Source organism: Anser anser (genome assembly GCF_964211835.1).
Source record: "Anser anser genome assembly, chromosome: 5".
Taxonomy (NCBI): domain Eukaryota; kingdom Metazoa; phylum Chordata; class Aves; order Anseriformes; family Anatidae; genus Anser; species Anser anser.
Genome location: NC_139725.1, coordinates 48,268,357 through 48,294,412, shown reverse-complemented (window position 1 = coordinate 48,294,412; position 26,056 = coordinate 48,268,357). Strand labels below are relative to the sequence as shown.

The following is a 26,056-nucleotide window of genomic DNA, read 5'->3' as shown; positions in this document are numbered from 1 at the left end:
AAGAAATCTAATGATTTACCTATAAACAGAAAGGCATATGTCTGCAAGGTTCATCATAGTAAACCTTGTGCTTCTAATAAAATATTGATTTCCACTCACCCAATAATTTATTTCTTCAATTGGCTTGATCAGGCACCCTGCTATTTTTTCACAAGATATAGCAATCATCAAGGGAGTTAAGGTCTTTTTAGAATACCAATGTGCCGTGTTTTTTTTTTTTTTTTAAAAGATAGTATAATCGAGTGCAGCTTTGAACAGAGTGGTATTACAGATAGATGAATCCCTGCAAGGCAAGCATGATTGCCATACCCAAGGGAAACACAATTTTACCTTAGCTGAATTCATTTATTGAATTGATGCATGCTATAGTTAAAGGTCATTATGTACAAATAATTTCTCATAGTCACAACTTTTTATGTGAATTCTCAAGTGTCATTGACAGAAAAATGAAAGATGCTGGAGAGAATAAGGTTCTCCTATTCTGTGCTGACATGGATATCTTCTTCAATATCCTCTTTATAATCATCTTCATGGTTTAGCACCTTAAATTAAATTTAGTACTTTTCCACAAATGGCTGATAACAAGAAAGAAATGCAATTATCTCAGGACAAAAATGTTATTTTTAGAGCTCTGTTTGTCTGCTTGGCATCAATTTTCTGTAATACTTGATATTAGCAGGACATATGTAACATATATATAATTGGACTACTCACTGCAACGTATCCAGACTCTGGTCATATTTATGTTTGTGTTGTAGGATGTTTTATATCCACACATGTTGACTGACTAGCGCAGCCATAGCCTTCTTTTACTACCTGGTACAACCACTGTCTATTCAAATACTAATGGCAGTGGCAGTTTGCTAGTTATGAATATAAAACAAAAATTTGGGAAAGAATGCCCTTTAAAATCTTTTACCTTTCTTTCTTTCTCCCCCCCTTTTTTTTTTTTTTTTTTTAAATACATGCATTAGAATATAGAGACTGTGCTGCAGACTAGTTTTTAAGAGAACATAATTCTGGTTATGTAGGGGCAGCCATGTGAAACAGGATCTATCCTGCCATGTTTTCCCAAAATTCAGGAAAGGAAATCAGAGATATCAGATATCAGGATATCAGATTTTTTTGGCAATAGTGATTTTCTGCAATAATATCTTCCAGCAGTCTTAGGTGTTTGTGACTGTCAACATATACCTGCATGCATGTTGCTCCCCAGACAAACGCGTGCAGTGTGTCACTCCTCAAGGAGAAGCGATGCCTGATACAAGAAAAGAGCAAACCAACCTCCTAGGATGATCTTATGATAGGAAAGGGGAGAGTCTATGGATGTAGTGACTCTGGTCCAGCAGATAAGCCTGCACTTTAATGAAGATTCCTGTATGTGATGACAGGTATGAATGTATGAATGACAGGTAAAACTATTGCTAATGCTAATTACGTAAAGAGACAGCTCTGCACAGGATTAGACCTGTACATTCCTTTACTATCTATTTTGTTTGATCATGTTCCCACAAGACCAGAAATTTCAGATACCTCTCTTATTGACAAAACTTTCTGGCATGTATTTTCTCATTCTGTCTTAAATGGCACAGAGTGAGACTGACAGGGATGTCTGTTTTTCTTTGGGTGAATTATACAGCCATTTGTTCTTGATATAGAACACACATTTGAAATAAGATTGTCTGAGTGGGAAATTATAATAATAACAACAATAACAACAACAACAATAATAATTATAATAGTGTTGGTGGGAGCTGTTGAGAACATTGCCAAAACACTTTTCTGAGATTAAAAACTAAACCTGGCTCAGACGCTTCAAAAAAGTCTTTTAGTTACAGAATCTGAATCTAAAATCATATTTTCTTGCCAAGAATTTATATTCCCAGAAGCTGACCATGCTTCTGATTCTCCTGACCCATTATTGATCAGTTCTATTTTTGCTGCTGATAAGTGTTGTTGGCATTGTTTATAATTACAGACCATCATAGAGTCAATACTAATTGAGGAGAGAACATGCATCCTCCCTGTCTTCAGCTCTGGCACAAATTATTCTTGCTAGATTGCAAAAGGGAAAGACAAAGGACATTTATCAAGGTTTTTGAAAGGCAAGTATAAATAGAAGAACTCAAAAAGCCTCCATTTCCTTGTTTTAATTCTTGATTTCCTTATTTTGTCTGATAATGTGAAAATGGGTTTAGTCTGTGGGTAAGAATGGCAAAGCCATTAAACAAATTAGTGTGTGCTTTTTTTTTTTTTTTTAAGCAGTGGCATGGTTTATGGAAAGCACAAATACACAGGAGGAGGAGACACGTTAAAATAATATGAGGACACATGCAGGATACTGAACTATGGGTTATAATGGATGATTGCCTTCTCTCTCTGTTGTTTATTGTATTGTAAAGGAATTACTGAGTTTCAAGATTTTTATTTTCAGAAGACTTTGGTGACTTAATTAAATCAAAGAAAGCTTCAGGTAGAAGTATAGCAGCCTATAGAGCTAGAGCTGACACATCTTTCATCTCTGCCACCTATGTCTCTTGTCACCAAAGGACAGGTTCCATAATGGCTCAGACGAGTTCTGTCACAACTTGGTGTCTGAAATCACACTGTGGAAACAGAACAGGTCAGTGGCAGATGCCACTGGTATGTTGACAGATCAAACACCCTCAGAAAGAGCAGCTACTCTGCATTTCAAAGCTCCCTGTGAATGCCCTCACTACTCACCCTAGGAAGTTTTTCAGGTAGAGGTGTGCAGCCGGTGTTCACGTGTCCTTCCCACAGCAGCCTGGCATTCCTGTAACGGTGGTTCTGTGGCGAGTTTTACGTAGAGGTTAAGGAAGCAATATTCTGCTGACTTCCGAGAAAGCTGTAAAGGCTTTTTGTGGATCTCATCAACTTCCACAGCTCGGAGAACTTTTAATTGGGTATAGTTAACTTAATCCTTTGAGCACCTTGTTACAATGCTTGCATACCTATGAAGACATTTTAAAGCAAATAAACACATTTAATTATTTCATCATTGCTACTAATATCTGAGAATATGAAGAAAATTTCTCAACAATGAAAGTGGATTATGTATTAGCCAACTTAATGATAGAAATTTCTTAACTTGGGATTTTTGAAATTAAACTAATGAAAAGATGGTGGGGAATATTTCTGTAGCAGCAGGGAATGACAGATTCCTCCTTATTATAATTTATATCAATTTACATGGTGTATGACATCTCAGGTCCCTGCTCAGAGGACTTCCAATAAATGTAACTTTATGGAGCGTTACAGATGACCACTTATCATGACATTATTATTACTACTGTAACACAAGTTATGAAATGTGGATATTTACTTCTGTTTTTAAGGGTATAAATATAGGTTTCATACTTATGTGTTAGAAAAACGACCTTGACTCCTGAATTTGATTTTCAGTGGATCAATGGCTTTTATTGACAGTGATTTACCTCATAAATAACTAGCACTGGTATCTCTACAGCCTGATTCATTCAATTTCTAAAACATAGTTTCATTTGGTATTGTACCTTTTATTACATTTCTTTTGCCTTAACTATCAGTGCAATGATGAATATTATTAAAAAAACCTCATGAATTATATATCAGTCTCCTCTGATTCAACAAGAGTAGTGGAAGATTCTCAGGCCAAGAAAATTACACTAAAATCAGTACATGGTGCAGGACAAAGAAATTGGAAAAAAAAAAAAAAGGTTTTTGAACTATCACGTACCCATCTCATTCTTTGGCAATTCTTTTTTCTGCCTTTCATTGCACATAGGTAAAAGCTTCCTGTTTTAAATAGGTAGTTATTTCTGACCAACATAGCACCCTGCAGTTATTTGTACTGTTTTTATTCCCATATAATTATTGCTATGATGTAAGGGCTCAGCAAGATTCTTCTCATTATCCTTCCCAAATGAGAGCAAAATAAACTAGCAGTGAGCTACCAAAGAGCCAAATCAGTGTGTGGGAGAGCAGTACGGTGCTAAAAGGTTAAGGATCTGTACTGCCGCCCCCCGAGCATGCATACAACAGTTTTCCAGAGAGTGTGCACCAAGCAGAGTGCTGAGTGACAACTAGCATTTGCAAGCCTGAAGTTTTTCTGAAAACAACAACAAAAAACTACCACCTGTCCTGAGTTGATTGGAAGAGCCAGAGCTCCTAATAGCAGCAACAGGAGACTAGCTCCATAATAGATGTAAAGCTCTCCAACTCTACTGACTTAGGAGGACTTTTTTTTTCCAGTTTGCAGAGCTCTGGAGCTCACTTCTTGAGCCTTAACATGCCCAAAATTCATAAAAATTCACCTGTTCCTGACAGTTTCCAGTGTAGTCAAATCAAAGGCCAGTTCCTAGCAATCAATTATGGAGCCGATTTCTCCAAGGGCATTTTTTATACAGGTTACTCATTTATAGCATCCCTGAGTTCCACCAGGTGGAAACAGAGGAGCACAGTCTCAACACATTGGCCAAAAATTAAGGGGTAGCTCTTCTGGATGGCAAAACATTAATACCTGACTGTTGAGCCTTGTCTACTATGAAATGGATGACCAGATTAACCACTTAGTAACTTGTGATTGCTGTGTTTAAAATAGATAAATATAAAACTAAATAAAAAGTGGTCATCTCCCCAGTTCCCAAGAGCAATAATTCTGTCCAAAAATCAGTCTTACTCTGACATATATTTGATCTTATTTAGGTATAGTATGGCCTACAAAGGAGATATTTCAAAATAAATAACATCAGAGTAATCTAATTGAATAATTACGCCAGAACTGTGAAGTATTGCTGGTCAAACATCCATATAGTGTGTTGCTTTCACGTGCATTTTGAAAAGACTAAAATACAGTCTTTCAGAATCAGGTTATAAATCTCGTTTCATACCACACAGATTGGCATAATTCTATCAAAGAACATTTATAATGTTTTCCTGTTGGAGCTTGTGGACTACTTAGACTAGAATACAAATACTTAAAACTAATGCTTTTCACTGTATTGTGTAAATAACTCCTCAAAAAATATTGTAAATATTCAACATTATGTTAATCATATTTGTACTGTATGGATGACTGGATTAAATTTTCTATAGGCTTGTAGATGCGGCACAGACTGTTAAACAAGAAGCTACACTCTGGGTTTATGTAAAGTGTCCTTTCTTCTGAATATAGATTATTTTGCCATCTTTGGAAAAATCATAGTCTGAGCTACCTTGAAAATACAGTTGAACTCCCCTGAATAACAAAGAGCACGGTAGTCGTTCTGTTTTAGACTTTAGGCTTTTGGCTTTTGGTATCATTATGGAAAAGGAAAATCTGATCATGAAGAAGAAAAGAGTTCTCTATCCAAGTGAAGGATCATCAAGGGAGAACTGTGAAACCTCTTGCCAGATTTCGGCAAGAAAGGTATGAAATAGTGCAACACAGTGCACTAGTGTAGTGTTAGTGCAGCAGTACAGTCAAAGATGTACCGGAGAACATCTAGATCCTCACTGGATGTGGACTGGGAAATTTCAGAAGCCAGTTATTTAATTGCATTACACATTTAGAAAATATATTGATATGTTTTTAACAGTGTGTTCAGACAGCCCAGTTACTGCACAGGATAATGCCAAATGATTGGAATTTAAGTAATAAACTCCTATGAAAATAACTTCTCTTCATGCTCAAGATTGTTTGTTTTCATTTAAATAAGAAAGCAGATTGACAGCTCTAGGTGTTTTTTCTGGCTGACTACAAAATCAATGGAATAATCTTTTTTTCTAGTTAAACAGAAAAGCAAAATATTGACCTCAATGTTTTGTTTGACTCAAATTGAAATGTTTAATTATGTCTTCAAGTTTTAAAATAGTAAAATCTCCAAAATATGAATTCATAGATGTGTTTGAGCTGTTTTTTTCTTTTTTTTTTTTAAATATATATATTTAAATTGCCTATGTCCTCCCCCCCAACAAAAGAGAACATGTAAGAAACACATTAAACAGCCATAAATGATCTTTTTTTTCTTTTCTTTCTTTCTTCTTCTTCTTCTTTTTTTTTTTTTTTCCATATGTGCATTTATGCTATATTCTGCTTAATATTTCTCTTTAATCTGGAGGTTGGAGACTTCAATCAAATGGTGAATTTAAGACTGGCTCATCATTTGAAACATTATATTAGCCCAGAGACAGCTAGCTATGAGGCTTAGGTACATGCAGGGAAAGACCTGTGTGTGAAGGCCATGCATCCAGTCTGCCATGGTCTTTATGGGTCTTTATGTCATAAAAATACTGTTGTTTGCATGTCCACCTGGGACAAGAGTTGGGAACTGCATGGGTTGTAGATCTTGCCACCATGGTTCTGAATTGAAGGCTGATAGAAGAGCATTTTACAGGATTAGTGAGCCAAGGCAGCCATAAGGACCAACCATATCCTGGGGTGCATCAAGCATGGTATTGCTAGCCTGTCGAGGGAAGGGATTTTCCCACTCTGCTCTGCACTGGTGCAGCCTCACCTTGGGCACTGTGTGCAGTTTTGGGTACCACAGTATGAGAAGGACGTAAGAGTGTCCGAAGGAAGGCCTCATGGCGGCCTGCAGCTCCCTCACGAGGGGAGCGGAGGGGCAGGCGCTGAGCTCTGCTCTCTGGGGACAGCGACAGGACCCGAGGGAACGGCATGGAGCTGGGACAGGGGAGGGTCAGGCTGGGGGTTAGGGAAAGGTTCTGCACCCAGAGGGTGGCTTGGCACAGGGACAGGCTCCATTCAGAGCTTTTCCATTCAGAGAAACAGGCTTTCATTCGGAGATTAAACCACTGACTTTCTGAAAAAGTGCCTCTGAAGTTAAACAGATGTAGGTAGACCTGGCTACAGGACATAGTGACAATCCCAAACATGAGAAGATCCTGCCAGAAGAAGAAGAAATAGTTATCTTTTTTTCACTGGTGAGGTGAAAATTTAAAAAGAGATAAAACCAGACAAGCTGGTCTCTTAGGAGAATTGTTGGAAAGACAGAAGGAAGATTTTATTTTTATTCATTGTATCAATGAGTACTCATTTCACTGTGTACCATTTCAAGATTTTGAAAGTGAAATTTAATTTAACCTAAAGATCTGAAACTGTCTTTAAAGTTATGGCCCCAGAAGTCTCCAGAGCAGCTTCTGTTGGTTGGGGTAACTGCTTGTGCTGCACTCAGAAATCAGGCTTCAGTGTGGTCTGGATATCTCCTCTCACAGGTCTCTCAGAAACCACTCAGAATCAAATTAGTATTATGTCTGTAATCTTGTACGTCTCTGAGGAAATCAGGTTATATTCATTTACTGAAATTCAACATGAATTTAGATTGTGGTCATTGTATTCAAAGGTAAAGATGTAAGTTTTAGTCTAATAAACAACTTTAAAGGTCAAAACACATTTTCCAAGTTACTTCAGCTTTATATTAAGAAGTTCTTCAGACAAGTATCTAATAAGGATAAAAATAACCCAAATAACAGGAAACATAAAAAAGGGAAAAAAAAAAAAAAACACCAGAAAAACAACGGAAAGTTGTCTGCTCTGGTATGAAAGAGGAACCTGCCCTATATGACATCATGTTCATCTTGTTGTTGCAGGCGTGTGAGACTTCATGATGGTCAGCTTTAGAGACCAACCTCTGACAAAGCTCCCTTCAGTCCTGCTTGTGGATGTCATTGTGGTAAATGTGTCCTTTCTGACCCAGAGAAAATATTAATGCCTAGTGAGCTTTTTTGTTTGCTTACGTTTTTCCCCTTTCTCCCCTTTCGCCCCCAGATTTGACATTTCCCTGAGTCAGTTGCTCAAAGTTACTTAAGCTAGCAACAAAGTTGTGAGGAAGTGAGCAGAGATTATTTTATAAATGTACTTCTGGATATATAAGGAAGAAAGGCAGAGCAGTATAGAAGAATGAACTTGGGGAAAAGATAAAAGGAAAGAAAGAAGGGAATGGATATCAAGGACTATTGAAATGGAGGTAGAAGGGCACGGACTAACGGGAGCCTAATGCATCATATTGGATGGACTTGTACAACCTAACACTTAATTTCTTTCTTTGTTAAATTAAAAATGCAAGTATATTCATTAAGACTAGCGAAAGGAGAGTTGGTAGTGTACTTCAAGTCATTATTTATGTTTCAGTGGCCAGGGTGTATTAGCCTAATTTCTTGTTTTAGTTGCAGACATTTGGAATTATTTTAGAATATCACATTATTGAAATGACATTTTTTTTTCATATGAATAATATAGCCTAGAATAAAAACACAAAGAAATAAAGCTAATAAATGCTGGGAATTTAATTCATTCCATGCTGCTTCCTGAAACACATAAATCACTTTGAAATGAAGACCAGAATTGTTTAAAAAGCTAGCTAATTAATGAATATTTTCTCTTTCAGGGTTGAGAAGATTCATAATTGTCACTGAAGTAATGAAAGAGGCTTGTGTAATTGTTCTGTCTGCTCCTTGTACAGAGGAAAAAAGAAAATCATGAATATGGCAAAAGATAAAGGAATATTGATTGTAGTTACAAGGAGAAGAAAGTACTACCATTGAGTAAAAAAAGCATAATGGAACTGGTGATCCAGCTAATAGAAGGAGCAGGCGTAATCCTTCTGGGATGCAGGTGTGGGGAATATGGAGCACCTGAAAATCCTTATTCTAATGTGAGCTCCTGGGGAAAGTAGGGAAGAACTGATACTGCTCTGGATATGAAGCTGGGTCCTACAGAGGCTGAGGGGATTTTGTGGAAGGATATGGCCCTACTGCAGCAATTGGAAGGTCTGATCAGTGAGGAAACACACAGAGAAAAATTTTGTTTATAGTACTTCAGCAAAGAGAACATCTGCAAATAAGAAGATAGCTGTAATATGGGTAAAGTGTGAATCTGTTTTAGGGGTCACTCAGTAATGCAAAACCCGTTAGCGTAGTTTGAGGCTAACAATAAGAGAGTTGTTGCTTTGGGAGCTCATCTGCTATAAATGCCTGAGGAGAGGAGCTGGCTGATCACAGGGTGAGTATGAATGTCTAGGGAAATGTTTTATACACGTTTCAGCAGACGGAGGGAAGCATTACAGCGCTGATGGAGCATGCGCTGATGGAGCATTGGAACTGGTGCCAGCCCCAGGAGCAGAGCTCAGCTAGGGCAGGTGAAAAAAAAATAAGCTGGTGGAATGAGTATGGGAATGAGGTGTCCATCAGGCTAGAGACTGTAAGAGCTTGATTTGCTGAGCAATACAGATGCCTACTGCCTGTATGTGTGTGCACAGATGTATATTGCAATAAATATCAGAGAGGAAGGAGACAGAATTGAATAAAACTTTGTTACAAAGAAAAATAAGTATAAACAAGCTGTTAATAAATCTAGGCTGGTAGAAAGCTCATAACGTGCAGTGATAGGTATTATTATTATTTTTTTTTAAACTTCTAGTTCTGGGGTCTGATGAGTCATAGCCTAACACTTTGCAGCAGCTCAAGGCAGAGACTGAAAAAAACACAACAGCTCACCCCTTCTTCATGTAAACTCAGGTGCAGTGGCCAGCCCTGTCCTCAGACTCCCTTTTCTTATATGTAAGAAGCACATCTTTAAACTAGGATTTTTTCTGTTCTTGTCTAAGGCCTGACTAAACAGACCAAAATCGCCACCTAGTGAGGATAGTCTCAGATCACTCATTTCAGACTTCTGCAAGTACAACTGAGACAATTGTCTGTGTGTAATTTTTTACTATATTTCTTTGACAGAAAATGCTTCATAACCTGTTCTGTGCAAGAACAAATTAAGTTTGCTGAGGTGCCAGGAAAATTGGCATTTTCTGGAAAGTATGTATCCAACCATCGGGATTACTAATACCTCTCTATGCAATCACAGGTTGATTACTTGAATATCTTTGCAGCATATTTACAGACATCCTGACAGAAATCCTGAGTGAAAAGCCATGCTCAGTGTCTGCATCGGATGTCTTAATGCTTCCTGCACAGGCTGTGCTTCAAAGGGTATCTGAGTTCGTGGTCCTAGTTTCTCAGAATGAAATACCAAAAATGAGTAAACTGCAAAATTGGCTAAAATTAACAAGTTAGCAATTTCTTGCAAAGTCTTCCAGTTAAATCTACCTTGCAGGATTCTTGATGCTCATACTTCTGAGCCCTCTCCCTTTTCTGTTATTTTTATTCTGATGCCCTTTGTGGGTTACTTCCTGTTATTGCACAGAAATAAACTGAACATCAAGCTTCAAGACAAAACTCATAGCAAATCAGGTTCATCAAAGTGTCAAGATTTTATTAAGAATAATGACGTTTAAAACACAGTTATTTTGGACACCACCAGTATATTTAGGCATTTAAAATTAACATTCTCAAGACCCTACATGCAGTGATAAACATAAAACACAAGAAAAGGTAAGGGAAAATGCACATGGGCCTCCAGATACAAGAGCTATGACTTTCAAATAACCACATGAAAAACTTCTGTGGAAATCATGAGTATAAATAGCGGTGAGACAAGAAGAATTATTTTTTTTTATAAATTTATTGCCCTTTACTTCCCTTGGTAGAGACAGAGTTATGATGGTCTCTGCTGACAAATAGTCCTGGATCTTTTTGAAATTGCTATGCCAGGCCTATCTAAAGTCAAATTCTGAATCTGCTAGTGATGTAGTAGGGATCAAAAAAATTTTCAGAACTGAAATTTTCCTTTCCAAAAGGAGCTAATTTTAAACTACTAAATGCTACTGCCTAAATTTATTTCCTGCTTTTCACAGAAATAAATCTTCTAAGTGTGAATGCTAGACTTTGTGAAGAAATGTGTTACTCAAACAGAACATTACAGGGGAATTAACAGCAGCTGCAGATTTCGGCACAACCTTAAATGTTGACTCACCAGGAATGCCTTCAGTATATGTTGCAGTATTTTACTACTTTTGTTATGAGTTCCCATAGCGATATGTGGACTGGACTGACACACTACATTATGCACTAACAGCCATGCAGATGGGTAAGGAAGGTTGGCACTGCTCTTGTCAAAATAGCTGACCAGGAAATAGTTAACTTTATTTCACACATTTCTGGTACTAACACTACAACAAATATGAATGTGAATGCAATATTGATTTCCTGTACAACTTCTTGGTATGAAGCTTTCAGTTAGGTTGGTTATGCTACGCAGAACCTGTATGTTCTGAGCTGCCAGACAGCAATGTGTGCACATACGCTCTGTGTCAGGAAAGCGAGATAATTTCTGCCTGCATGGAGTTTCCATGAGTGTATCAACAGTCATTGTTTGACCTTTTCTGAGTTCTGAGGAGGAGCAGAAAATTTAGTTTGCTGAAGGTATTTATTGTGTTGTAGACCATCAGGATAAGCAAAGAAATTGGGTGAAGCCATGTGTTTATTCTCTCATTCAATATTAATCTTAGGAATTGCTTCATAAATACTTGGCATTGTTGGAGATTCTGTTGCACTGTAAGTCTTAGGGTTCTTTACTTTCCTTCTCATTCAGGAGTTCTTGGGTCTTCTAAGGTGAAAAGCTACCTCAGAAGATGAGTTTGCTGTAAACTATTCCACTTTGTGAGATCCTGGAGCTGTCATACACGAGAGCCTTGTGAGATATCTGGTGCTTCAGACTAGGATACATGCAGGAACAGTGAGTTGTCAAGGGAAGGAAAGGGAAACAGGGAAAGAGCTGTGTCCCGAGGTCATTGGCTGTGTACCCTCACACCCAGTACACCTGTAGTATGTCTGGATGGGCTGCAGAAAGCTGAATTGGAAGAGCCTATAAAAGCTGTTCAACCAGGAGGGTGACCTGGTGTGCATGCTGTACTGCTGTGGCTCAGTTTTGCATCTGGCATCAGTAGTCTGTTCAAGGGAATAGGAGGGAGAGGATATATTTAATTGGAGTTGTCATTTTCCAACCCAGCCTTTTTTCTTTATTCCCATTGGAGTGAAGCTGCTGATATATATAAGTTTGCCAGGAAAGATAATCTCATCAGTCAAGCCTGCTTGGCCTCATAAGTTCACCTGCTTTTAAGGATGTGAACCTAACCTGCCCACGTTGCCTTTACAGGATAAACTGCATTGTCCTCACAGTGTTTCCTCACACATGTAGTTAAATATGTGAAACAGAAGGCCATGTATGAACCTCTCCTTTAGACTGTGGCTTTCTGGATGTAGAACTTGCCATCATACCTGCAAAGGTATCAGAAGAAAAAAACTGAGGGGACAATTTTTCCAATAGCTTGATGTATCTCTAGGATAGGGCTAGGATCTCATTGGGCTGGGCACAAATAACTGTGATAAAGTGTTAGAAATTTAAAATTAGAATGTTCCTAGGTGCCATTCTTCATCTGGGGTGGGAAAAATAGCCATTACTTTGCATATCTGTTGTTAAAAGGGAGGAAGCTTTAAAAAAAAAAAAAGGCGAGAAACAAAAGTCATGGTTTTAAAAGTCAAAATAAAGCTTCAGCTGGGATTGAATATAGCACAGATTTGGGGATTTTACCACCAGCGCTTGGAAAAGGACTGTGAAAGTCATTGCTTATGATAAATATCCTTCAGTATCTCATCTGAAAGACAATGAGCTGCATCTAGATGATTTAAAGAGCCATAGCAAAAAAACAAACAAACAAACAACAAAACAAAAACAAAAATAAACAAACAAAAAAAACAGGGTGAGGCACAAGCTGCACCCCTATTTTATTTAATTGTTATATGAAATGAATATAAAACTAAATATGGTGTTTACTTGTATATTTATATGTGATTAGATATCAGTACAGTATCTGGGTGTGCTTTTACCCAATGTCACCATCTCAATTTTTCATCCAGCAACAGAATTTGCATTTACCAGGGGGATTAAAAAAAAAAAAAAAAGAAAGGAAAAAAAAGGTGAAAAAAGAAAATAATCAATCTGTTGTCCCTGGTATTGAACCACTAACCAAGAGGTTGCCATAGCAATAATATTTCCAAAAATACTAAATTTGAAGTAACAGCTCATGAGAGCTACCTCAGTTTTTGTGAAACATGGTCTTTTTTATTTTTTAGGCTCTTGCACACTCCACTTAAGGGAGCTGGACATCTGTATCCTCTGTCACCAAAATATACAAAGTCAATTTAAAAAAAAAAGTCGGGGGGGGGATAGAAAAGGGATTGACTTTTTTTTTTTTTGGGGGGGGGGGGGTTCATACCTCCCACCATTCTAGCATTTCCATTTTACATTAGTTATTATGATGAGATCATTATACGTAAGCGTGCAATCTGACCTTCAGTGAGAGGTGCTACAGAGACATGTTGTAGCTCTGATGTGTACAGGCTGTAGTTCAGATGCAGCACACGGTAGCTGAGCTGCCCTGGCACAGGTGAGGATCTAACTATTTTGATGCATGCTGATACAGCATCTTCTTTACTGTTTTCTGTTTTGTTTGTTTGTATGTGTTTTGTTTGTTTATTTTTCTAAATGTCTCAGTCCAGAAGAAAGCTTGCCTTTCTAGGATATTAAAAGATGTGAACTAGCTTGGTTACTTTTAATTCACCGTTGGACAGCCAAGAACTCCCTATAACATCTTAGACTAGCTTTTTATCAGTAACACAGATATTGTGGTGCAGCAATAGAAAAGGAAGAAAGAAACCTTTAGGATACACACCAGGAGTTTCCCTGCCATGCCCCACGCTCTTTATCAATGCCAGGCCATGGTTTGTCAGATGCAGGTACAGTGGAGCAGGTGGCACCGGGCAGGGGCAAGCTGCTGTCTTGCAGGGCTTTGGGACCATGAGGAGCTGCCATCTCATGGAACAAGGAAAACCCTGGCCATTAGCAGCACCCATCCCCTGGGTGCAGTAGTTGCTCCAGGACCCTGCTGAATGCAGGGCCACACTTCAATTCCCTTCCTTACAGCAGGACCGGTAACCCAGGCTTTTCCTCCTTGGGACCTCATTCTGCACAAGTGGCTGCTCTGCCTTTGAGGTCGTGCTGGTCCCAAATGCTCTAGTGCTCCCACCCATTTACCCTCTCTGTGCTGAGTGGAGACAGGCAGCAAACAAGATGCAGCTTTACCATGTTAGAAAATGAAGAACTAGACCTATGACAACACTGACGATACTGGTAAGTAATGTGAAAAGTGGCATGTGGCTAAACAATGGCATTGCACTCCTTTACTGGCAAAAACGTGAGAGTCTCTGAAGCTTGTCACTGGAATAATTAGAATCATTTTAGTAACATTGTTCTCTGTGAATGGAAACAGGAAGTGGAATATTTTAATCTCATAGCTCAAATTCACACTTCCTTCAATTTTCACAGTTGTTCTGAAGTTAGACATGTTAAAGACGAGAAAAAAAAAAAAAAAAGACGACTTTCTGTTAGTCTTTGTTAGTCCACAACCATGTGAGTCAGGACTGACCCCAGTGACATTAAGAAAACAAAGCTGATGTGTAATTGCATCAGAAAAGAACAATGATGTGCATCATCGTGAGGCAGCTCATGGCTAATGTTCTAGGAAACACGGGTCAAATGAAGTCTAAAACTCCACCAGCAAGGTCTCTACGGTTCACTGAAAACTTCCAAGCTTAAGAAGCTGAGCTATATCTTTGCTGGACTACTGGAAGATGGATTCTGCTTTAAGTGAATTATTGACATGTAAACCCACCTCTGGTGTTCCTGTGCTGACAATATCATTTGGCACTGATATTTCATACCCTACAGATATTAACTAAGTTACCATCATGGCCCTTTAATTAACCATATTCTTACTGTATAGATTGGGAAGTGAGATAGGAACTACAGTGTCTCACTGAGGAATGCATTTCTTCTTGCTATTAAATAGATCTTTGGATTTTTATAAACTCTTTTCTGTAACAAATGTTCTTGCTTTTGAAGTGGTTTCTGTGAATTTGCACCTGGTGTTTGTCTGCAGAGCTATTAGGAATACATATTCTACATATTCTACATGGAATATTTAGTAATATTATTACTAAATGCACTATGCACAGCATGGGTTAGAGCCTTCATGAAGACATTTTTCACTGTGGAATTCTCTCCTATAATACTGTGCGATTCCAAAAAGAATATAGATGTCCATTTTCATACAGGAAATTTGGTCAAGGTGGGACAAACAAATTTGGAGAGAGAATGAAAAAGACTGCAAATTTTTAGCTATGTCAGAATAATGAGGTAAATACACAAATAACTGAACTACAGGACACTGCAATCTCAGTTTCCTCATTTTACCGGAGGGCTGTTATTTCAACAGATGAAGTGAGCATTTCAGAGCAGCCTAAGGGATTAGCTACCTATGTTTTATCTTCGTAAAGTAGACACCTAATTTATCGGAGTTTCTTCAAGAAGCCTAGCCTGTGGGCCAGACGTTGTTGTTTTCCTTTATCTGAAGTGGATCTTCAGTAAGGCAGGGACATACTATAAGAAATGATGCTACAAAAAACATCCACGCATAAAAATAGAAGCTGACCCAAGTTAGGGCTTTCATGGGCAAAGGCAGAAAATTGAAGTGTATTAAATCTCAGGGCCAAATTTTTTGGAAATAAAGCTCTGTGCGCAGTGTCAGGGCCCTGAGTTTCCCTACAGACTGCAGCCTCTTCCCCTGCCTTCTTGGGTTTTATTGCCTGTGTGGAGGCCAGCACTGATGTTGTGCTGCCATGCAACACAGGGCCAGGTGGGTGGGAGAGGAAGCTGGAAGGATTTTTGGTGGTGATCTCTCCTCCTTGGCACAGGAGCTGCTTGTAAGCTCAGGCACTTGCCCTGTGCCCTCACCTGAGACACATCTTGGGAACGTGCTGCTTGGCCTTGTACTTTGATGATCCTGACCTTGACTTGTTGTCTTGGCTTCCTGGCTCAGCCTCAGACTTGCCTTATCACTATAGCACATCCATGTGATTTGTCTGCTGATCGGACAGCTGTTGGCTGATGCTTTTTACCATCACCAGATCTGCTCTGCACACCTTGCTTGGGTGCTGTGGGATTGCATGGCTTTTTGGTGAGGATACTGCCCTGCTCACCTTGCTGTCATCCTCAGCTCCTGGTTACCTTGCAGAGCAGCCAGTTCTCACGGCTTCCTCACATACGGGTTAAATTCTACTCAGTTTTGTTGTTTAGCTTTAGCTTTCATTATCCCCTATTAAAAACAAAACAAAACAAAACAAAAAACACACAACAAGGAATTAACTTTCCAACCTTTTTGGCACATGAAAGGTCTAGAAATAAACCAAGTTCTTTTTTTCCATGAAGTTAGTGAATCTTGGTTCTGCTTTTATTCCAGTGCAGCAGTGAAATTTCACGTTCTATTGCAAAATACATTGTGTTCTTAGGTCAGCACAGGGACATATCTGTGGTGAAGTAGTTTGGGCTGCTGTTCACGTACTTTTTGCTTCATAATATATAAAATGGAATTACAGAAAAGAAAAAAAAAACACATGAAAACAAAATCCAGTAAAAGGATTAATGGAAACAAAGAAGGGAAGGGAACCTACTTTTTTAAAGAGGAAGGTAACAGCCAGAATAGTGACATATGTATTTATAAAAGTTCACAGGATCACAGGAGAATTCTGGTTGGAAGGGACTTCAGGAAGTCTCTAGTTCAACCTTCTACTCCAAGCAAGGTCCTCTATGAGGCCTGACCAGGTTTTTCAAGCACTTTGTCCAGTTGGGTCTTGAAAACCTGCAAGGATGGATGGTGCAAAACATCTTTGTACAACCTGCTCCACTGCTTGGCAGTCCTCATAGTTCAAAAATTTTTGCTTATATCGACTCTGACCCTTCTTGTTTTGAGTTATGTGCGTTTCTTGTCCTTCTGCTATGCACTGCTGTGAAAAGCTTGGCTCTGTCTTCTCAACGCTCTCCTTGCAGGTATTGTAAAGCTGATATTAGGACCTCCAAAGTCTTCTCTTCTCCAGGCTGAACAACTCCAATTTCCTCAGCCTCTCAAGTTCCCCTCTCAGAATGTGAAATTAATTGAAAATATAAGTAGACACAACCAGGAACTCATGAAAACAACAAAAGTGACTCTTTGTAATGGAGAAATGAATAATTTCTGTGCAAAAATTTCAGTGCTGATTGTGATCACTGTGTGCTGGCCCTCCTAGTATAATGTCAGTCCTAGAATTGTGCTGAAAAGTGCTGGTCCAAATTCTTTCCATTACTTGTGCTGAAAAGTGCTGGTACAAATTCTTTCCATTGCAGACTTGCAGAGGGGGTTATTTTTGATGGAAAGATTTTTATTTATTTTTTCTCTATGAAACTGGAAAGCCACCAAAATCAAACATTCTTCCTGGAAACTGACCCAAAGTGAAAAGCTTATGAGGAGACAAAGAAAACCTCATAGTGTTTTGATTGTCTTTTCACAGGGACAGGTGCCCACCACTACCAGTGAGTCACAGCAATAGCAGGGAGCTTGCATGTGACCAGATCCCTGTGTTAACAGCTCTACTTTTGATTTGTGCTAATTTCAACCCTTTTAAAATTTGGGATCCTTTGCTGCCATTCTTATTAGCTATTGGTCCATTCTTGTTCTTTGTTGTGTTTTTTTTTTTAGTATAGTTAGTTGGCTTGTTTGAATTTTTGTAAAATTGGCTGACTGAGAGCTCAGCCAGTAACTCTAGCTGAAGCCTCCGTCTGCAGTTATATAAGTGGATATAGACCTCCTTGCTCTGTTGACTCCATAAAAACAAACAAACAAAAAAAACCACTCCAGATTACAGTCAAAATAAGCAAGACTAAAGACTAGTCTTTTGTGTTGTGGAGATGTGAAACCTCACCTTCCATTCCTTTCCTTTCCTCCTTGTGCATATTAGGAAAAATTTCATCTGACTTAAACCATCAGTGGCTAGAATCTGGTTCCTTATATACACTCTAAGTAATGAATCTTCAACCATCTGAAACCCAATACTCATATTGTAATGAAAAGACATGACATATAATTATACATTAGGACATTTTCCAAAGAAGATAAAAGTTAAGTCTCTGTCTACATGAGGTAAACAATTTTAAGAAGTGGCTAATGGGAGGGGTATGCTGAAGGAGAAGTTGAGCCATTACTGAAAGACAGGAATCTTCATAGCACCATCACATCAGAGAAAAGATTGAACATCCTCTCTCTGTCTGCTTCTTTGTCAATCATTTGAATGATCTGTGTTTGTGTGCGTTCTTTATTCATTTCTACCACAGATTTAAGAACAATCCTACATAAGGCTCCTTCACAGCTAAGCTTTAGGTTTTTATTAAAACAGGAAAACAAATGACTGGTTAAGAGGACTTCAGCCTTCCTCCAGCTGAGTACATGTGTGCCGAGTACATGGACTAGCTAGCAATCTGAGACAGGAGGCAGTTGGGTGGGGAATCCTCAGTAATTTTTTCAGCGTGTCATGTTCACCTTTCTTGACTGTATGTTTGTTGATTTATGTACCACATCTGTTTTAAAGATACATGATGATGCTCCCTCAATTTCATTGACCCTGTAATAAGTTCTCGTTAGTTCCAGCTACTGGTTTCACTTAGATTAGTATACTTCTGGGGTATTTCCTACGTATAGATGGCGGAAGAGTTCTCCTTTCTTTTCACTTTATGTTATCCACTTTTTCTTTGACTATGCTCTTGCAGCCATTTTTGAGAGAGTCTCCGTTTCACAGCAAGTTCTGTAGGTGATATTGCTCTTTGTAGTAGAACTGCACAGAGTATGTTCTTCCACTTGGTTTCCCTCAGGCTTTCGTAGGTATAAGCAACACCTGAGCAAATTCAGAATGTCTGTTTGTGCAGTTTCACTCACAAAGCAGTAAAGAATCGGATCGGCAATGCAATTCAAACTTGTTAAGGCTTGTGTGATTCTGTAGATCTTATACATCAACTGCAAAAACTGGGGGTTAGTGGAGTACGGTTCCTTGATGCTACGAATAAACAATACAACATGATAAGGTGTGAAGCAAAGAATGAAAGTAACTGTGATATTCAATATAAGTTTCCTGATTTTTTTCTTTTCTTCATCTACTGTGGCTTGATTACACCTCACTGCTTGGTAGATTTTATGGTAGCAAAACACAATGATTATCAAAGGAACCAGGTACCCTGAGCATATCCGGAGTAAATTTATCTGTGCCTGCCACAGTTCCAGGGGGTATTTATCATAACATAACGTATGATTAGTGGAATTGCAAGGATCACTGAATACTTCGTTGTTCATCAGTATGACAGAATTCAAGATGCCTTCCAGAAGCCAAACAATTATGCTGACAATCAGTGAAAATCTTCTTGTGCGCAAGTGCTGGAGCTTCAAGGGGTGAACTAATGCCAGGTACCTGTCGACAGAGATGCAAGCAAGGAATGCAGTGCTAGTGTAGAAATTCATATACATAAGGAAGGCAGAAATTTGACAAAGCGTGGCAGAGAGCCTCCAGTTATCTCCATTCCAGGCATAATCAATCCATAAAGGCAGAATCACGGAGTACAAAAGGTCAGCCAGGGACAGACTGAAGAGGTAGACTGCTAACTCATTCTTTTTCCTCACTTGAATGCAAGACACATAGAGGGATATGCAGTTGATGGGAATACTGATGACTATCACAATGCTGTACACAAATGGAAACAAATACTTATCCAGGGTGTGATCATCATGGCACTTAGCAGTGTTGTTCATTGTCCACCCTGAGGAGTTTTGCGCTAATTCCAGCCCAGATGCAATAAATACCCCTCTGTAGTCTGATGGGTGGTCATCTGTTAGTTCTTCAGGACCTGGTTGGTAAGATTCCACCCTTCTGTTGTCAAAAAGGAAAAATATCAGCTATAACAACATTTTTTGACTTCTTAGTGGTATTGTTTTTTTGAAGAAATAAATTGTCTTTGTAAGAGATCAAAAGTTTTAAACACTCCTGGATGGACACGTGCAGAGGAAGAACCCCAATGTCTAAGAAGGTCAAGGTCAATCATATGCAAGCTTATACAGCAGAAGCAGTATGAGACACTTCCAGAGGGGTAGGGTGCTGGAATCAAAGGTCTCTCTTGTGAGAAGGTCAAAGAAGATCAGAAAGTGCACCGCAAATAATAAATCGGAGTGAAATAGGGTGCTGGCCATATGGCAGATTTCTTATTCCCAGTGCTCTCCTCTTCTTTAAAACAATGGAGAACCAAAGACAGGGATTCATGTACTTCCACATGTTTGTATATGCCCAGAAGAGGAGAACATGGCTGATATGCATTCCTATTACTAATCACTCTCTTGCGACATCTGCACATTTCCCTAGTTCCCCACCCCTCCTCAGTATGTGATCCCCCAAGAGCTTGCCATCAATATTGCTATTCCAGCAAAGGTTACAGCGTGTAACCTTCATGTGAAACCTGGCAAGCTACTGGATTTTTGCATGCACAGGAGAATCTGCCAGGCTTAATTCTCAAATCAGATGGAGACTCTCTGAGTACAATTTTTTATTTACAATTCTTTCCTCTAAGAAATTGTGGTTGCCTTGCATGAGTTTGTAAAATCATCAGCAATTAAGCTTGTCTTAGGCACTACAACAGCCATGCGGTCAACAGCTTCAACATGAAAATATCAGTAAAATGGCAGCCCTGAGTAAGAAATGGGACTGGAAGAGTTGGCTGCATAAGTTTTAGAAGCACTTAGAAAAGCTGACCTTTCAGTAAGAAAGGGTGTAATACCATAGCTATGAGACAATTGGAACTCACTGGTTACGTCACAGCTCTTACATTCAGTAATTCCCTTCTCCAGAGATCTAACCAAAAAATTTGGGAAACACAAGCATGGAGAATACTTGCTGTGGTCCAGCTCTATTGCCAAATATACTGCTTCAGAGATCACCTCTAACAATTTATCTGTGGTTTGAGTCTAGACTGCCAGCAGAGGAGGTGAAGCGGTTGTAGAATGAGTAGGTTGCAAGATAGAACTGTCTACAACTGTTCTCACAAAGGAAACTGCTCAAACTGAAAACAATTTATGGTACAGGGATTTTCCTATGTGGTGGGCAAACTCATTCTGCCCTTTATGGGTCTGATGCATGTGTGTGGAGGTTTGTGGGTTTGTCAGAGAAACCCATGTAGGTTTATTTACTGTTCAGAAGCTATTACATGGATCTCTCTTTTCTACAGAGAAACTTTCACTGATATTCAGGAAACAAAAAGGAGTAATGACATAAACAGTCAGGAAACACACACTTCTTTTTACCAGCCACTGATTTATTTGATTGAATTGGCTCACTTTTCGCAGTTAGTCCTAAATTCATTCACGTGCTTGAAAGATAGCGAAAATTCTTGAGAAAGACTTCTCAGTTTGTTCCAGTGAGAAGCTTTACTTATATGATGACTAGTTGAAAAAAGTGCCTATATGTAAGACATACATAAGAAATATGCTTTTCAGTGTGGTTTATTAAAACCGCACAGTATATAGGGCATCATAGACTCACCAATATAGGTAAGTATCACACATTAAACATCTAGCTCTAGAAATTAGATCCCAGGGTTTTGCTGGCCCACTTCTCACCAACAGCAAAGTATATGTATGCAGACTGATAAGTAACAGATAAAATACATACCTCTTCTTTATATAATTTTTAGCATCTTTTTTCTTATAACAGGTCTAACAGGGAAATGTGCCCTTTCAGAAGCATGTATGTAATGCAGTAAGTGGATGAGGCAGTGTTTATACTAGGCGCATGACTGAGAAATTGGAATTCCTTCTCCTCCCCCACAAACTCTTTCTCCATTGTTAATTGACTTGCTATATTATAGACTCATCCTCCTTATAAGCTCCCGACTTGTCTTCATGTTACACACCACAGATCCTCCCACAGCTAGCTAAATCATCTCTTTCAAACCTAGGCACAGACCGACTAACTTACCTTTAACCTTCTCTTTTTAACTCACTGTTTCTAAAAGTTTTCCTCTCTCGATCTTACTGATCATAGGTAAACCACCTGTCTTTATATTGTAGTCATCTGAATAAACTGCATGTTCTTTAAGGCAAGACCTTGCTTTGCTCTTCTGCCACCTGCCTTAACATTTTAAGCTCTAACTGGATTATGGCAGGCTGGGACACTGAAGATGGGATTCATAAAGAGAGCTAAGATGACGTGAAAGTTACCACCTCAGCAATTTTTTCTGTCCTTCTTGTTCACAGGTCACTACACCCCATGGCTTTCTTTTATGTTCAACTACTATCATCAACAATTTCTATGAGCAAAGCTCAGAAGGCAGTCTGGAATTCCTCAGGTAATCCATGTCCTAGCTTTGATGACACATCGATGCTACTTATAGCAGGATATTCTTTCGATGACAACAATAACAAAAAGTGTGTCATTCTGGCATGTATTGACCTATACTGAAGTGTGTCAAAGAGCCAGCAAATGAAGTAGATCACAATGTATGTTGTAGTTTCTTGCACAGAAATATAAAAGCAAAAAGCACTGTTTTGCATCTGATTATAACACATTTCGCTACAGTTATTTGGGGTCTTGTCTCAGAGGAATCTGTCCATACCATTCTTCCTTACATAGCACTTTTCTGATAATTAGGATTATGTAATGCAAAATTATTTTTCTTACCTGAAAGCATGATCTGAAGCATTCCCACGTTTTTTCTCAGCTCCTGAGCGTACCTGCTAGTTTTCTTCAGGAAGATGGTATTGGCTTACAGACACACTGAAACACAATGTTCGGTAATTTTTCCCATTTACTGTTAGAATTTTTCTAAAAATCTATCAAGGAATTTCTGTTTAAAGATACTGTCTAATGGTTTGTCTTTCATGATTCAAACTGTCTGTGACTCAAATGTCTCCCCTTATTTTGTAGACTTGTTTTGGTATCAGAAGTGTACTAATGAAAAAAAAAATCCATGTATATATTTCTCAACAGCCAATTCTCTCTTTTAGAGAGATTATTCAATGATTATTGTTTTCCCAATCTCTTTATCATTTTGCTACAGAAAACCTGCTGTTAAGAGAACTCTGATAAAATAACTAGCAATAAGACATAAAATTTAAGAAGCAGACTAGCAAATGTTATGCTTCAAGTAATATATGCAAACAAACCCATAAATGAACCCTGTGAATGTTACATATTGTATTTGTATTGATGCATTTCCACAGTATCTAATTTGGATTCAAAGAGAACTTTACACAGTCTCTGCATTTATGACATTTTCTAAGTAACAAAGTAAGCAAGCAACTATCCTTTCATAAGCACAAATACACAATGGATATTCCATACTCTTTTCTGTAAACAACTTTCTAAGGGGAGAATGGGGGAGTCTTTTTTATTTTTAAAATACAAGAATCCTACTACAGTTTGGGAAATTAGGAAAGATGGCGAAGACTGTAAGGATTTTGTGTTACTGAGAGTTCAGTCACTAATTAGAAATATATAGAGATTAGTTAGAGTCACCAGCTTAATCTTGGAAGCATCCACAACCAATACATTTCCATTATATGTCCTCTATTTAAAATTCAAGTTCATAAAGGACAAGTTGCTGTAAGCAATATTCATTATAATATAGTATATTTTTGCATGTACTTTGCCTAGTAGATAAGATTCAGGGGAAGAAAACATTATGTCTGCTAGATCTGCAGAGTAGCTGCTGTACCAGTGCTACTGTGTATCAGCCATAAGATGGAAGGACAGATGTGGTTTTGATTTTTTTTTTCTCTAAACAATTTCAACAGCAGATTGGTTTGTGTTCTTAAAATAAGTTATACAGCCAAGTTGATTTCCTCAAGTAGAGGGACCACCCATAGCTGGATCTTTTCTATAATGAGAAGATCTCAAAACCTTCTTAAAACCTTATAATTCTGAAAACCTTCACAGTTTAGGAGAGTTGAAATATGTCCTTCAGTAACTTGGTCTTTTTTTGCTTAAAATGAACAGCACTTTTTCATATACTACACTAAATTTTGCTCACAGCTCTCTGAGATTTTGTAGAAACTCAAGCAGGTCTAAGAGTTCAGCCTTTGAGATACACTTTATGGATTATTTTATAGAGCATAAACAAACTCATTAACATGAGCAAATAGAAAAAAAAGTACTTTTTTTTTTTTAAGGATGTAGACCACATAGATGAATGTTATTTTGCTATATCTTTCTGTGCCTCGTGTTTTCCTCTAGGCATACAGAAAGATGTTGTACAAAATATTCTCATGTACATGACGCTTGGTATTCTAAGAAGCTACTTTTAGAACAGCTTGTTTTTCTGCTAAGTTTTAAGGATTGTGTATATTCACATAAATAACGCTGAGTACCTTATTAATGCAATAAGTTATTAAAAATCAATAATAGAAGAGCTATTGGAACCCTCTGTGAGGTCTGAGGCAATTTTACAATGAGAACAGGACAGCTCAGAATCCTGAAAACTCATACCCTTTTCTTCTCCATCCTTCCTCCCCTCTCCTAAGCAATAGGTATTATGGTCAAGGCAATACAACTAAAAGAATAAAACAAGCTGGCATGTCTTTTCTAACTCATCCTTCCAATGTTGTTCGCCCTCTTGCCTCATGTTTTGCATGTGCTGGGGGTGAAATACTCCTCCCAGAGCAGTCTTTTCCAGCCTGTTTTGTGTCCCTTCTCCTTGTTGCATGATGTCAGCATCACATTAATGGAGAGACAGGATAAAACCTGTACCACAACATTAATAGTCTATCTGCTATTGGATTTTGTACTCTTACCTAGACAGCCATGTGCTCCCGCGTAGCAGTTTTACTCCTATACCATCAGTAGTGCAACCAGACTCTGATTCTGAGAAGAGAAACCACTTCATCAGATAAAGGAAAAGGAAGCTGCTGTTAGATACACAAATGAAGCAACTCCTTACAAGCCTCTTAATTTTTTTCACTTCTCCCCTTAAAAAAGAACAACAAAAAACACAACAAAAAAACCCAAACCTGCTCATTTAACCTTACCCCGGGAAAAAGACAACACACTTATTACGAAGTATAAAAAAATTATAAAACAATATAAACACAATATAAATATAAATCATAAAACAATATAAAAAAACCAAGATCGGTAAATCTAGCTATATTTTCGGTACATTTACATAAGTTTTACTGAAAATATTGCCAAATTACAAAATTAAATGAGTAGAGTATATTACAGACCTCTTATTTAGGATACAACACATCCTGAAGAGAAACCATTCCACAGAAATGGAACAGCTTTATTTGTATGTGTTCAAAACATAGAAGCTTTTTTTGACCAGAAGACTTGGCCCTTTCTGTTTCCAACAAATCTATCACAGAATCAAAGAAAAAATGACTAGAGAAAAACCCATAAAAATACATCATAAGGATTTTAGGAGCTTGTTCAAAAAGAGTTTAATTATTTTCAGGATCTTTGTTACTGTTTTTTTTTTGTTTGCCTACTGATGGGAGCAAGTTTGTGCATAGTGTTAGTTAACAGGGGATAACATAATTTCATGCACTTCAACAGTTTGCACATCTGTATATTTTTATATAAACTGAATGTGAGATTGTATGCTGCTTTCATGGGGGTGTTTCTTTTAACAGATAATTCAATTAGGAAAAAAAATGTTACATAGGCCCAGTTTCTCCTCTACCTCTTTGATCAGAATAATTTATTGTGAGCTCTGATTTGTCCATAAATATTGTTTAGAACGACTGACGTCTGCTTCTAAGAAACTGGGTACAATTTCACTTTAAATGTACATCTATTGTGTAATACAAAAAATGGCCTATTTGATGATTCAGATGCTAAGGAGAAATGAAACAGATGGGAGAATTTAAAACCTCTCAAATCCTGACTTCTCTGAGAACAGTACCAGGCAGCTCTATAATATTTAACCACTGGATGCAGAGATTTGGTTCCTTTTTTTTTTTTTTTTTTTTTTTTTTTTTTTTCCAGACAGAGCATGACTTTTTTATCCACAGTTTTTTTTTCTACTGATTATCAAATCATTCTATACTTGCAGTCATTCCTTAACTGGTAACATAGCGCCCTCCAGCTTGGTGAAAATTAGGCTTTTCAGCACATAAGGCTGATGATAGATTAGGTTAATTTCTAAAATAAATTTCAGTCAAGCCTTTATTTTCACTGAGAGAAAAGTCATCAGAAAAAGACCCATTTTCTC

General features: G+C 38.1%; 1 protein-coding gene and 1 long non-coding RNA gene across 2 annotated transcripts; one reads left to right on the top strand and one right to left on the bottom strand.

Moving 5' to 3' along the window:
- The first annotated feature begins 6,561 nt into the window (after positions 1-6,561).
- LOC310900212 lies at positions 6,562-14,362 on the top strand. Its single transcript, XR_014584915.1, has 2 exons — positions 6,562-7,712; positions 8,385-14,362. It is a non-coding gene; the product is annotated as an uncharacterized lncRNA (long non-coding RNA).
- Positions 14,363-16,213: 1,851 nt separating this feature from the next.
- Positions 16,214-24,793, bottom strand: GPR65 (G protein-coupled receptor 65). Its single transcript, XM_083837818.1, has 3 exons — positions 24,636-24,793; positions 22,525-22,620; positions 16,214-19,728 (listed from the first exon to the last, which is right to left on the bottom strand). The coding sequence occupies exon 3, from the start codon at positions 19,608-19,610 to the stop codon at positions 18,567-18,569; it is 1,044 nt and encodes a 347-aa protein (XP_083693944.1). The 5' UTR covers positions 19,611-19,728; positions 22,525-22,620; positions 24,636-24,793; the 3' UTR covers positions 16,214-18,566.
- Between the last annotated feature and the right edge of the window lie 1,263 nt (positions 24,794-26,056).

Excerpts from the sequence above, each read along its gene's own strand:
- GPR65 (XM_083837818.1), bottom strand. The coding sequence starts at position 19,610 with ATGAACAACACTGCTAAGTGCCATGATGATCACACCCTGGATAAGTAT.